At 39.5% G+C, this 13,055-nt stretch overlaps 1 protein-coding gene across 9 annotated transcripts in view; it reads left to right on the top strand.

The window, feature by feature from the left end:
* The window catches only part of PRR5 (proline rich 5), an 88,361-nt gene that overhangs the window by 44,769 nt on the left and 30,537 nt on the right, over positions 1-13,055 (top strand). For all 9 annotated transcript variants that reach the window (XM_048046862.2, XM_048046863.2, XM_067000125.1 and 6 more), the window contains 3 exons: positions 2,317-2,397; positions 8,515-8,563; positions 9,229-9,286. In XM_048046862.2, the coding sequence (XP_047902819.2) occupies positions 2,317-2,397; positions 8,515-8,563; positions 9,229-9,286 (188 nt within the window). The remainder of the gene's footprint in view (positions 1-2,316; positions 2,398-8,514; positions 8,564-9,228; positions 9,287-13,055) is intronic.

The following is a 13,055-nucleotide window of genomic DNA, read 5'->3' as shown; positions in this document are numbered from 1 at the left end:
CAAAAAATACTGTTGCAGAGTCGTGGGTAAAACCAAAGCTCATGAAGGATGTGTACAGTGTAGCTTTTGATTGCGGGAAGATCTTTTCATTGGACATCCTAGGGGTGAGATTCAAGTTTGTGGCCCCCAGACGTGCTTCCTGAGCACCCCTGGTTGCTGCTATTGCTCGCTCCTGCTGAGTACAGGCTGGGAGGTGAATGCAGAATGAGAGCTGCACGAGGAGGTGGATGGTGCGGAGCGAGAAGACTTCTCCCTGTATTTTTTCTGAGTAAGCCCTAAGGCGTCATCCCCTTTTCTCAGGTGCAAAATTGAGTAGGAAGAGCCACACCCCAAAATCTGTATTTTCCTTTTGTGGTCAGCAGGATTGTGAGGAAAGAAGAAAAAACAGTGAAAATGTGAAGAAGCTGTCCATTAACCACAGTGACGGCATGTAATATTGCTATTGATAATCACACTACTACTTCTTGCTTTTATTATACATTTCTTAACTATATCTTAAAAAACCCTTCAGTGATTGTCATCTTTATTTCACACATAGGCTAACTGAGGCAGACAGAAATGGAGTAACTTAAAATTACTGTCAGGGAGCATGATGGTTATTTCAATAAAACAATTGTATTAGAAACCACGTGGCAGTACTATAAGCAGCAGAGTTGATAAAGGCTGCTTTCCTCTGTGCTAGCATCAGGAAGGTAAAGCATCTGTGTCCTTCCCTGTCAAGTAAAGGCTGAACTTACCCTTCAGTATGTTCTTGGCGGAGTCACTGGAAGATGGTCCTTCTTCCCTAGCTGAAACCTGGAAGACTGTAGTGTTTGAGGACTTAAGCTCCATGGTTAAATGTGGTAGAAATTGCCAAGCTGCTCCAAGAGTGGGGGAGTGAGAGTTAGCTGACGGACAGAAAGACTGTATGAGTCTCCTTTTCCTTTGGAATCCAAGATGAAATCTGCTGAGAAGCTGTAAAAGATAGCATTGGGTTGGAGAAAGGAAGGAGACTTCTACCTCCCTTCTGCTAATGCTAGAACAGATTTGGTCTCACCTTTTGTTGGCATTTCTTTACCTTTGTCCTCAGACCTAACCTCAGTTTAGGCTGATGTGTCATCACGTTAATCGTGTCATGTGTGTTTCAGGAGTTTCAGAGCTTCATCTTGAAGCACTTACTCATTTCAGTAACCCTTTGTGGTGTGGTTTTGTAAAATTCATGGGATTAGCAAACATCCCCCCCCTCCAAGCATGTGGGTTGCCCTGTAAAACATACAACACTTTGCAGGTTTTTGCCATTAGAATTTGTGAAGCTGGTGGACATCCGCCCCATGGATAGATGGTGTTGGGTACGTGACTTTCTGTTGAGCTATAGGACTTTGTTGCCCTCAATCCTGTCTTCAGTTGTGGCTGATTGCAGGAGAAATCACCCACCACTAAGCAACATCGGCTTACAGAACAGTTACAAATAGCATTGAAAATGAAAAGGGAGCATTTCTGTAGGACAGATGGTTGGCCTGTGCCTAGCACATTGCTTCGTAAGGCTGTCTGCCTTAGAAACTGTAGACTTGTGTTCTTTCAGTGCAGCCTTGATTTTTCTTTAGCTGAAGCAACATCATACATTTTTGAGAAATAAATAAAAGGTAATAGGAAGCAGTCTTTGTAGCTAATAATGCTGTAAATTATAGCCCTTTTCTATTTATTGCTTCATTTTTGAAAATGAATAAGAGAGTGATTAAATTGCTTGAAATTCATAATTGTCTAGTGTTTCTGTCTTTTATATTTTTTCAAAGAACTAACCATTTTTGAGATTCCAGTAACCCTGTTCTAGTAAAGGGGTATATTATTTGTGGATTAAAGTTCAGGTACAGTGTCCAGACTTGACAAATGCTGATTTGCTGATAAAGAAATCAGGTAACCATAACTCAGACAAACAGATGCCAACAATGCCAGAAAGATCATCACAGATCTCGCAGTGAAGGTGTTGATTGTCTCTGTGGTGAGCTCACAGAGACAAAAATATACTTAATATACTAATGTACTAAAAATTATACTTAATTACCTAAAATATATGAACCTAATTTTTCTGAAATTACTGATTTCAGAGGTATAACTTTTGAAGTTGGAAAAAATATATATAAAAAAAATATTTTCAACAATGTCATCTATTTTCTAGAGAACAATTCCCTTTAAGGCATCTGAGACTGAGCACCAGCAATCATTTGTTACTTTCAGAAATGTTCTGCAGTGTCTGGGAATATGTATTTGCCTTACTGTGGAATTGATACTCTTCTAAAATGTGATCTAGTGATAATGACTCCTCCTGTCCTCTTTCAGTATCCACAATGGAGTAATTGCCGTGTTCCAGCGTAAGGGTCTCCCGGACCATGAACTTTACAACCTCAATGAAGGAGTCAGGTAAGAGACTCGGCTCTCCAGGAGGTGTTATTAGCTGGCACGCACAGTACAGTGTGCTAGCACATGCACTTGAAACCTTCTACAGCAATATTGGGGAGGGGGGGGGGGGGTCCCAGTAGTGGTTTCAACCAGTACAGTCAGTTGGGGCTTGGTGAATAGATGTTGCTGCTGTGTCGACACTTTGCTCAGTAGAGTGAGATGGGTTCCTTCATCTACAGAAGAGAGATTGGGTTATGGGGAGGGCGGATTATTTCACAGTCTTTCTTGATGTGCTGGGTTGAAACTAGAGAAAGGAAAAGGTGGACCCTGTCCTGAACCTGTGGTAATGCAGCTCTGTACCACTACAATTATGCTGTCCTTTGCATTGGTGCTAAGCCTATCTCTGAGCTGCTTCCCTTGCGTGCGTGGAGGTTGTAAAGCTTCCAAGCACTCATTATGACAGGGCAAGGAAAGACATCATGCCTGGTAGTCCTTTACGTCTAGGTTCTCCATGCAGACTAAATATGCTCTAGATGTTATAAAGCTGTCTTGTTAGCGCAATGTCCTGAGTAATGTAGTTTAAGGTTCCTATTTCTTTCTCATGCTGTGCTGATACTGTTTGCAACAGACTAAATATAGACTAGTGAGGTATATAACAGGATTTTTTTAAAGAAAAATAAAGGTGAAAATTGTATCATTTGAGTCACTTAAGTTTTAGTTACAAAGACAAGTTTACCAAGACGTAAGTGCTGTAAATCCACATATCAGGTTACTATTACTTGTTGTAGTATTGATTATTACTTACTGTACCCTGTCTCACTGACAGGGGCAAGGTAGCAGAGCTCCTTTTAGAAACTTGTCCCAGTGCTTTCAAGAATAGATGATGGAAAACAAGCTGCATTTATAAAAGACAGACAGCTTATTGTATTCCCTGGCTGTCTTCAGATAAATCCTCAGCAATTCCCCTTCCCTTAATACTTATTCCTGCTCTATCAGGGCACCAGAGAGTGACAACATCCACAGAATATCCAGAAAATGCTGGTCCAGTCTGGTTCCATTAATTGTGGGAATATCTTCAGAGAAGTCTAGACAAATTACATTTGGCCAGTGATCTCTCTCTCTTTCCCTCTCTGTCTTTTTGAAATTAAAATAAATTTACTCTCCAGTTATTTCTTATATCTCTGGGGAGAAAATGACATACAAAGAATAGCTTTTCTAGGATGTCTGTCAGTTAGCATGATACATCAATCATTTTGAGTTAGTTATTGGAGTAGTGGTTGATCATTATTACTGTAAGTGCAGTTAGGATTCTCTAGCTTTATCTGAATGACAAAGAATGGTAGTTCTGGGCTGAGATTTCCTGGACCAATGCACTTGCCTCAGGATGGTTGTCTGCTGGTGAGGAACAGAAAATGAAATTATATGCTGATGTGACAGAGAGAAGTACAATCTTGTATGGACCAATAAACAGAAGTTAGATAGATGTTTGGTGAATTGTGTCCAGATTTTGCTTTCATTCACCTGGGTGTAAGCAATGCACAATGACGATGCTTGCTAATATAGCTGCATTGAATTTATTGCAACATCTGAAGCAGCAGAACAGGCAAGCTACCTACAAACTGTTTCTTGTTGTTGGTTTTTTTTCCCCCCATTTTTTGATGGGTTTTGCTGCCTCATGGTAGGCCCATTTCTTCTTGTTGGTGTAAAAGTAATGCTTCTGTATTGTCATCTCCACTGATCATTTGGTTTTACTTTGCTTTGGAGTGAATAATGCCTGGCGGCTCACACCTGAGCGGATGGACAAAATATTGTGAAATCTAGACCAAGCTGCTGTCATAAATAAGGCATCAGCAGCATAACTCACGGTGTGAGTGAGCATGTGGTGGGATGCAGCATGGCTTTTGAGGCTGGTTCTCGTTGCTGTGTCCTTGCAATTTGTTATTTGTTCTTGTGAGCACAGCAAAGCCTGGCCCATGGGGGTTTCAGGTCCAGGAAATGTATAAATCTGCCCTTGTGGTTTGGGAGGGAAGAGCAGGAGAAGGGGTGACTCAAAGGAACCCCAGTCTAGAGGTTGTTCCCTCCTACCTCCTACTTGGCCTGAACATCCTTCTAAGTAATTGCCAAAATCCATCCTTCCTTTCAGTGACTACTTGGACTTTTTGTGAAGCTTCTCGGTGTGCAGTTCATTCATACAAAAAAAAAAAAAAAAAAAAAAAGAGAAAACTGCAAATGGGCTAAGAGGGCAGAAAGCTCTGTCTCTAGAGGAAAGCATGGCAGCGGTATTTTTTCAGCCTGTTTGTGCACACGTCCAGCCATGGCCTCCTTCCAAAAGCTGCACTCCTGCTGTGTGCTTTATTTTACTGCTGACCACAGTCATTAACTTTGTGGGGCCTCCTGACTACTTGCAACTGAAGTCCTTTCTCCTCGCATAAATTCAGCTCAAACCATAACTAAGAAATTACTGATTTCACACATACCAAAAATATCTGGGTTACTACTATTGATATTTCATTCAAAATACTTTCTTTGGGTTAATATTATTATTTAATGCAAAAATATCTGATTCATAAATATGACGTTAGAACTGGGACAAGTCTATATTTGCCTTAAGATTGTTCTAGATGCACTCTCCCTACAAGTACAGAAATAAAAAGGAACAAATAGCCATTGAATGCAGAATTTGCATATGGAAGTGTTCAGGTAAATGGCTAGTATCAATAACTTTTTTCGACATTTACAGAATGGTAAAAGAAGTTACTTTGTTTTAGCACTTTAATTAGAGCAGACTTGTGGATACTTTCGTAATTAAACCTTGGATGTCCAAGTTGACTCACAAGCGAAATGTTAATATTTGAACGATTACTTTATACCTGCGATGTTTGCACACCTTTATTTTGCTTCAGAAATGGCACATACATTCAACAACTGTAGGGCACACACATGGGCAAACATAGTCACATATGGCTTTCTCCTCTGAATATGCATCTAGAGGCTTTGTATGCTGATTATTTATGCACTGATCATTTAAGAAAATGTCAATGGATGCAAATCTGTACCATTTACTTCTGCTCTGCCATTTACTTTACTCATTTACACCAATGCCTTTTGACACCATTCTTGCGTACTTGCTCTGGCATTAGGAAGTGGCTTTGAATATGGAGTTATGTACAGCTCAGGAGCCCTGTTACCAGAAGAATTGGCATGTGATTTCAGTCTCTTTCAGAAACTGGTGAGGGGTCTGGAGAACAAGTCTTACGAGGAGCGGCTAAGGGAGCTGGGATTGTTCAGCCTGGAGAAGAGGAGGCTCAGGGGCGACCTTATCGCTCTCTATACGTACCTTAAAGGAGGCTGTAGCGAGGTGGGGATTGGTCTATTCTTCCACGTGCCTGGTGACAGGACGAGGGGCAATGGGCTAAAGTTGTGCCAGGGGAGGTTTAGGTTGGATATTAGGAAGAACTTTACTGAAAGGGTTGTTAGGCCTTGGAATAGGCTGCCCAGGTAAGTGGTTGAGTCACCATCCCTGGAGGTCTTTAAAAGACATTTAGATGTAGAGCTTAGTGATATGGTTTAGTGGAGGGCTTGTTAGTGTTAGGTCAGAGGTTGAACTAGGTGATCTTGGAGGTCTCTTCCAACCTAGATGATTCTGTGATTCTGTGAAATAACTGTAATATCTGAATAACTGCTAAAGCTAACGAAGATACTTCATACTCCAAACTCCAAATACCAGAAAAAACACTGTGGAAAATGCAGTCTCATCAGCGTATGTTCTGTACGTTACTTCTTGTGAACCCTCACTAGGTAATTTAATAGGGAATTAATTCAAAGGTTAGAAAATAAAAATCTCTATGTATATATGTCCTGCTTAGTACTTCTCTTAGTGTATGTGTGTGAATATATATTGGGGATGACTGTGTGTTTTCCTTTTTTATTTCATGCACCATGTCATTTTGAAGTATTTATTTACACCACTTGTAAGTCAAGGAAGAAAAAGAAGGTAGGGGAAACAGAGGAAGCAGGATGTCCTGTATTAAGGCTAATACATATTTATAGTTGCCTTTTTTGTTTCTGAGTTTCAGGATACTGGTTTGATGCAAACAAAACACATTTTACTGGCATTTCCTCTTTTGTAGCAAGAGTTCAAGCTCAGTAAAATCACGTCTGTCCTTTTGCTTCATAATCTAATAGCTATTAAAGTTAAAATCAGGTAGTATATGCTGTGTTAGACTTTCCATTCTGATTAACATTTCAAGAGCTAATTTCAAAACAAACCGAAGCAGCAGCAACAGGAAGATACAAAAAAAGACAGGAGCTATTTTAGTGTATTTTATGTACATTTTTACTGTCATAGTAGTTTATGAAGTCATTAAACAGGCAATAAAGACCTAATATCAATGATATACAAGTGTCATAAGGCTGCAAAATGACTGTCAGCAAAATCAGATGCACTTAAAATTAGATCTTCTATTTGATCAGGGTTCTCTTTTAGGTTTAATCAGATTTTTACCTGGATTCCAAAAAAAAAAAAAAAAAAGCAATGTTTTGGATCCAGTTTTGTTGTGGAACTCTTTTAAATTAATATGATACATCAGTGCTCTGATGTGGCCTGAGGGCCTCACTATTTCACTAGAAATTAATTAAGCAGCATGAAGCATCTGTATTATTAGGGATTCAAAGATCAAGATGCATTAATTGTGCTGTAAGTCCTTCTTCCACCCTGTAAACAGAGATGCTAATGTATCTATGCTGCTGCTTGGTGTGATTCAGTCCAGTGTATATAATTAAATACGAGCTGGTTGTTTGGTTCATTCAGAGCTGACAAATGGAAATATGTGGTGGGATTTTGTTTTATCAGAGGGCTAGTTAAGTAGAACATCATTTTGTATTTCCTGCCCGAAATGCCAGAATTGTCAGTAGAACCTAAGATACAGAAAATGAAGGTATTTGCAAATCACCTTTAAAGACTATGAGGAATCCAGGACTAGACTTCTAAGAGCCGCTAGCTTAAGGAGAGGGCAGAAAATTAAGCAAAACCTGTCAGCATGAAATATCTGTTTTTGTTGTGTGTGTTTGATGTTTTTTTTTTTTTTAAACATATGTTATTTTTTTACCTCATTTCTTATGGTACCTGAGGTGATCACAAAGGGACAGGTTTCCATAAGATGTCAAGGCCAGATTGACAAGAGTTTAGAAAGTCCAGTTGGAGCAAGATTTTTATATGGTCTGAGCTCTCACTTATGCATTTAAATAGTGACCTGAGTTCAAAGAAATACTAAACATCTAGCATGCGATATGTGAGACTTAAACAACATACAGCTCTTAAGCAGTGTAGTAACTTTTGTCTGGATACAAACCTTGGGTTTATGGGTCTGGATGAATGCAGTCTCTGAATTTGAGGATTGTTCATGGGAAATTTTTTTTGGATGTGAGTTTGAATTGCTCTGTGAAATGAGTTTGTAGGTTTTAGTGTAGAGGCATCATGAAATGCAGAGCTGAACTATTGAATTTATACCTGCTTTTTCACTGAAACCACACAAAACTTCATCTGTTGTGGGTCCTGACTTGTAAGATCATGGCCTCTTTCAATGAAAACAGGCCAAGTTTCATGCCTGAAACAAAACCCGGAGTATAAACCTGTCTAAGGTTTCTCCCTAAAATGATTTGTCAGGGCTCTTTTTTGAGAGTTACACAGAACAGAGATGATTTGGCTGTGAACACACCTCAGCCAAATCACATGCCTGTTTGTTGGCTCAGCCACACTGATAGACACAGAGTGCCAAGACTTTTCACACATTTGCCATGCCAGACACTAGTCAAACCCTGGCACAGAAGGAGAACAGCTCGAGCATTTTTAAGAGTTAGATGTAGGATGGAATGCATCCTCTTTGTCAAATCTCTGTTTCTTTTCATATGTATTCATGCAATGAACCATTTAGAAGCACAGCAGGTATTTTTCACCACATAGAAATGCTGGTTGAGAGTCTTAGTATTGTTGGCCCCGTTTGTTTTATTTTTAATTAGGCATTATTGACAGGCTGTGTGCTCATATGAAAATATTTTGCTATTAGTAACTTCCCCTTTTAGCACATCTATTACAATTTGTTGATTACAGAGATCCTTTTCTTATTCTTTTTGATACAGGCAATTATTGAAAACAGAACTGGGATCCTTTTTCACTGAATATTTACAGGTAGGCATGTGTTTTCTTTCATTTAAGATCAGAATATATTTTTAAATGTTACTGAGCAAAATCTTCAACTCTAAATGCTGATCTGGAGCCCCTTGAAACCATTCAGAGATTTTCATTGAATTCTCTATGTTCTGTCATTTATGGGATAATGAGATTTGGATTTTATATACATGTAGTTGGATAGTGAAACCCTAGCTTATGAAATAGACTTGTGTAGTCAGTGTATTTTTGTATGACATTCTTGTCTTCCAGTGGACTTCAGACATTCACTTATCACTTAAAGTTCCTGAGTAAACCAATTAATTTCATTGTAGTATGGTTCCTAGGAAAGACATTTAGTTATAAGTACGCACTGTCTATTGAGGCAGTATTCTTCTCGAAGACAGAGTACAGGCTGTGTGGGTCACCATTTGAAGTCTGAGAAGCACTTTGCACTGCGCAGAGTAGGTGCTGCATCCTGAAAACAGTACGTGATTACAGCATCGTTTGGAAAGTGTCCCAAGTGATTTAAGCAAGTTGGACATAAGGCAGGATAAGTCCTTCAGTGATTGATCATTAAAATGAAACCTCTGCTACTGTCAAAAGTTAAGAAAGAACAAAATGTGAAATATGATGGCTAGAGGGAAGTATAGAATTGAGTAAAGGTAGTCTATTTTTATTTTCAGAATCAGCTGCTCACAAAAGGCATGGTGATCCTAAGGGACAAGATCCGGTTTTATGAAGGTAACTTGGATTTTAGTACGGCTATCTATGTCTGTCACAGGAGTTTTAGCAAACGCATTCTGAAGGCAGCGCAATTTTTCCTGCAAGCTTCCCTTGACTATGGATTAGCTGGTATCAGTTCATTCCTGTGGTCCGTTGTTCTGTTATGCCTTGGTGTTCCTATTTGATTTCATTAGGGAGAAGTGATTGACTAGAGCAGTAAAGGAATAAATACCTCCAGCATGGGCAGTTCCTTCTTCCATTACAGTCTGGTCAATATTAAGGAAAAGCAGAAAAACAGAGTGAGGTGTCTTAATAAACAAAAATCTAAGCACCGAGATCAGAGTTGAAGCGTCTGGCTAAGTGCAGAAAAATGTTGTAGGTTGTTTTAAGAGGTGTTCTGGATTCATGCTTACATAAATGAGGTCAGACACTGTCTCTTTTTTTTAGTGTCTAGGCTCCATTTGTCTGTCTTCACCTTCCGTAGGTGTCTCCTTATGGAAGCAAACAAGGAAATTTCTTTTATGCTTGAAACAGCGAAGTTCACATTTAAAATAAATAAATGCAGAGGCAGGAAATGAAGTTGTGTGAACCAATTCCTACTTCTTTCTCATTTCCATCTATGCAAATCTGGAGAAAAGAGTAGAATTACTCCAAGCCGATAAAATTATATCATTAGTCACTGAATATACGTTTGTGGGTCCGTTCATTCCCCTCCCTGTCAGTGTAAGCTGTTGTGGTTTAACCCGGCTGGCAGCTAAACACCACACAGCCGTTCGCTCACCCTCCCCCCTCCCTCTCTGGGATGGGGGAGAGAAACGGGAAAGTGAAGCCGGTGAGTTGAGATAAAGACAGTTTATTAAGACAGGAATATAATAATAACAATAATAATAATAATAGTGATAATGATAATAGTATTAATAATAATAATGTGTAAGAAAACAAGTGATGCACAATGCAATTGCTCACCACCCGCTGACCGATGCCCAGCCTATCCCCAAGCAGCCGGCCCCCCACCCCGGCCAGCCACCCCTATATATTGTTTAGCATGACGTCAGATGGTATGGAATACCCCTTTGGCCAGTTTGGGTCAGCTGTCCTGGGTCTGTCCCCTCCCAGCTCCTGCTGCACCCCCAGCCTGCTCGCTGGCAGGACAGAGCGAGAAGCCGAAAAGTCCTTGGCCTGGTGTAAACACTGCTCTGCAACAATTAAAACATTAGCATGTTATCAGCGCTCTTCTCATCCTAATCCAAAACATAGCACCCTACCAGCTACTATGAGGGAAAATTAACTCTGTCCTAACTGGAACCAGGACAAAGCACTGCAAAAAAAACTAAGCCAGAGCAGTTTTTGGATGAGTCTATGTGAAAGCAGAAACAAAAGTACCTTCCCAAAGTGCTAGGGCCAGTGCCTGGGTGGGATTGCAGCAGGGGCTAATGTGTTCTGCATGGTCAACCTCCAACCAGTTTCCTTTGATGATCACCCATCACTTAACATCCTATGCTACTGTGCAGCATTTAGACGTGCTATAAAATATGCTATTTTGTCCTAAACGTGGACATACACCATCAGAAAGTTACATGATTTCAGAATATTTCCAAGGATTATTGAATATGTAAATTGTCCGAAGATCTTTGGGGAGTCTTTTTAAAGAAATGTGGCTTTCCTTGGGCAGAGCTGCAGTCATACCACTTTGACTAAGTATACTGTTTTAGCAGTAGCCTGAAGACAACAGTTTCCCTTAGTTTCAGCTATCTGTAAATCTTAAACGTGACCTTTTATTACTGGCAGCACAGTTGATGGTGCTACAGGACCCAGCTTTTCTGATGAAAAGAACAGTTCTGAACACAGCAAAAAGACAACGAACTTCATGTTAAAGTACCCAAAATCTTCTAAGTGGAACACAGAGCTCCTCAGTTATATGAAATAACAGCTTGGAGAGCACAAGTGGAGCTGTAAGGCTTTCAAGGCCTTCATAGCTGCTTTGTAAATCACAATGAAAGTTGTTTTTTTAAGTATCAAATTGAAAAATTAGATGCAGAGAACTACCAAAGTCCAATCCCTTGTTCTTCTGGTTTTACTAGTTTGAAAATTAAAAATAGTATAACTGATGTTTGAGATTAAAGCTGAGAAAAAATACCGAAATGTAAGACCACTAAGTGGCTTTCAAATATAGGAGCATGTTTATCAAATACAAAATTTCAGCAAGCTGTGAAGTTTTGTTTTGTTTCTTTTTGGTTAGGTGGTTGGTTTTGTTTGTTTGTTTGGTTGGTTATGTTGTCATTTTGAATTTGGTGTATCATTTCATGATTTCTCTTTAAAATATGGTCAAGAAATGCTGGTAAGGTGAGGATTAAATTGATCAGTTGAACACTTGGAAAAAACATGGAAATGTTAATTCAATAAAACTCCAAGTTATGGGAAGGTAGCTGTAGTTTATGAATCTGTTTCATGGATGTGAGTTTCCAGGGCTGGAATCTGGATTTCCAGGCAGCAACACCATAGAGTCCATCCTGTGGGTGATGGCTCCATGTCTCCCAAAACCCTTGCCACAAAGCTGGAAGCCTGGAAGTTATGGGAGCTCCCATTCTGAGCAGGTCTCCTCTCCTGGATCTGCAGCAGCAGGGGTCCTGCTCTCAAATGTCAGATCCTGCATCTAATGGTTTGGGTTTCCCTATCCATTTTTTCAATTATCCATTGATAAATGGATAATTGATCCATTGATCCAATTGATCCATTGATCCAAAGATCCATTATCTGTTTTTGAGGAGAACAAAGATCATTTCAGGCCACACTATAGAGTGTTTTTGTTCTGCAGGAAGTTTTGATAAGTTTAGCTTTTGTTATGAAACAATCAATATGTTTTATTCTTATATTTCCTTAAGAAGTTTCAATTAACTTTCAGAAGAACTGTGAAAAGTACTATGTGCATTTGCATGTCATAGAAAACTGACAATATCATGCTTCATTTAAATGAGCACTGAGAGTAGCATAGCTTCCTTGAATATAGCAAATAAGTAAGTGTAGGGATCTTTGCCTGACAGTAAAACAAGCAGGTTCTTGAAAGGACAGGGAAGTCACATTCCTTGGTGTGAAAGATGCTAATCGTCAACACACTGCAGGAATTCTTCCACAGTCCACAGTTAAAGGCCTGCTTGGGGAAAGGCAGTTAACTGCAGCCTTTCTAAGCTGCTGCACAGAAATCTATCACTTTACAAAACAAACTGCCAACAAGATGAAAGGAATGTGCTACACCAAGGGCATGTTTATCACAACAGGATATTTTCATTTGATGCAATTCTAGGAGCAAAATTTGAAAAGGGCTGAAAGTCTAAATCTTCAGCACCCACATTTGGAATCAAATTTTTAAGGGCTTAGTTTTCATTCAGCCTTAACTTAAAGACAACTAATTTATTTTACTATTTTTAAAAATCTGCTCTTAAGGAGTAGCTGGAGTTCTCCTTTGTGACAAGGTTTTTTTTCTTTAAAATATTTACAGTATATGGAAGCTATTATGCAATGGTTTTTGTTATTAGCACCACTGCTACAACTGCTAGTAAAAAGACAAATTCATTGAAAATGAGAACAACCTTTTCAGTCTTGTGCATGAGCATGGTGTAGGACGGAGAGAATCCCTGTCTGATGCTGCAAAAATGAAGGCCTTGGAAGGGTTCACAAGCCAACAGCTGCAGTATAGCATGGCGATCCAGATTTGTCACTGAAAGAACTTCAAGTCATCAACACAGGAATAATTCAGGAGTTGCAGATGGCCAGAGCTGGTGCTGTTTGT

This window comes from Anser cygnoides, chromosome 1, assembly GCF_040182565.1.
Source record: "Anser cygnoides isolate HZ-2024a breed goose chromosome 1, Taihu_goose_T2T_genome, whole genome shotgun sequence".
Classification (NCBI taxonomy): Eukaryota; Metazoa; Chordata; class Aves; order Anseriformes; family Anatidae; genus Anser; species Anser cygnoides.
This window is presented reverse-complemented; position numbering and strand designations above follow the sequence as displayed.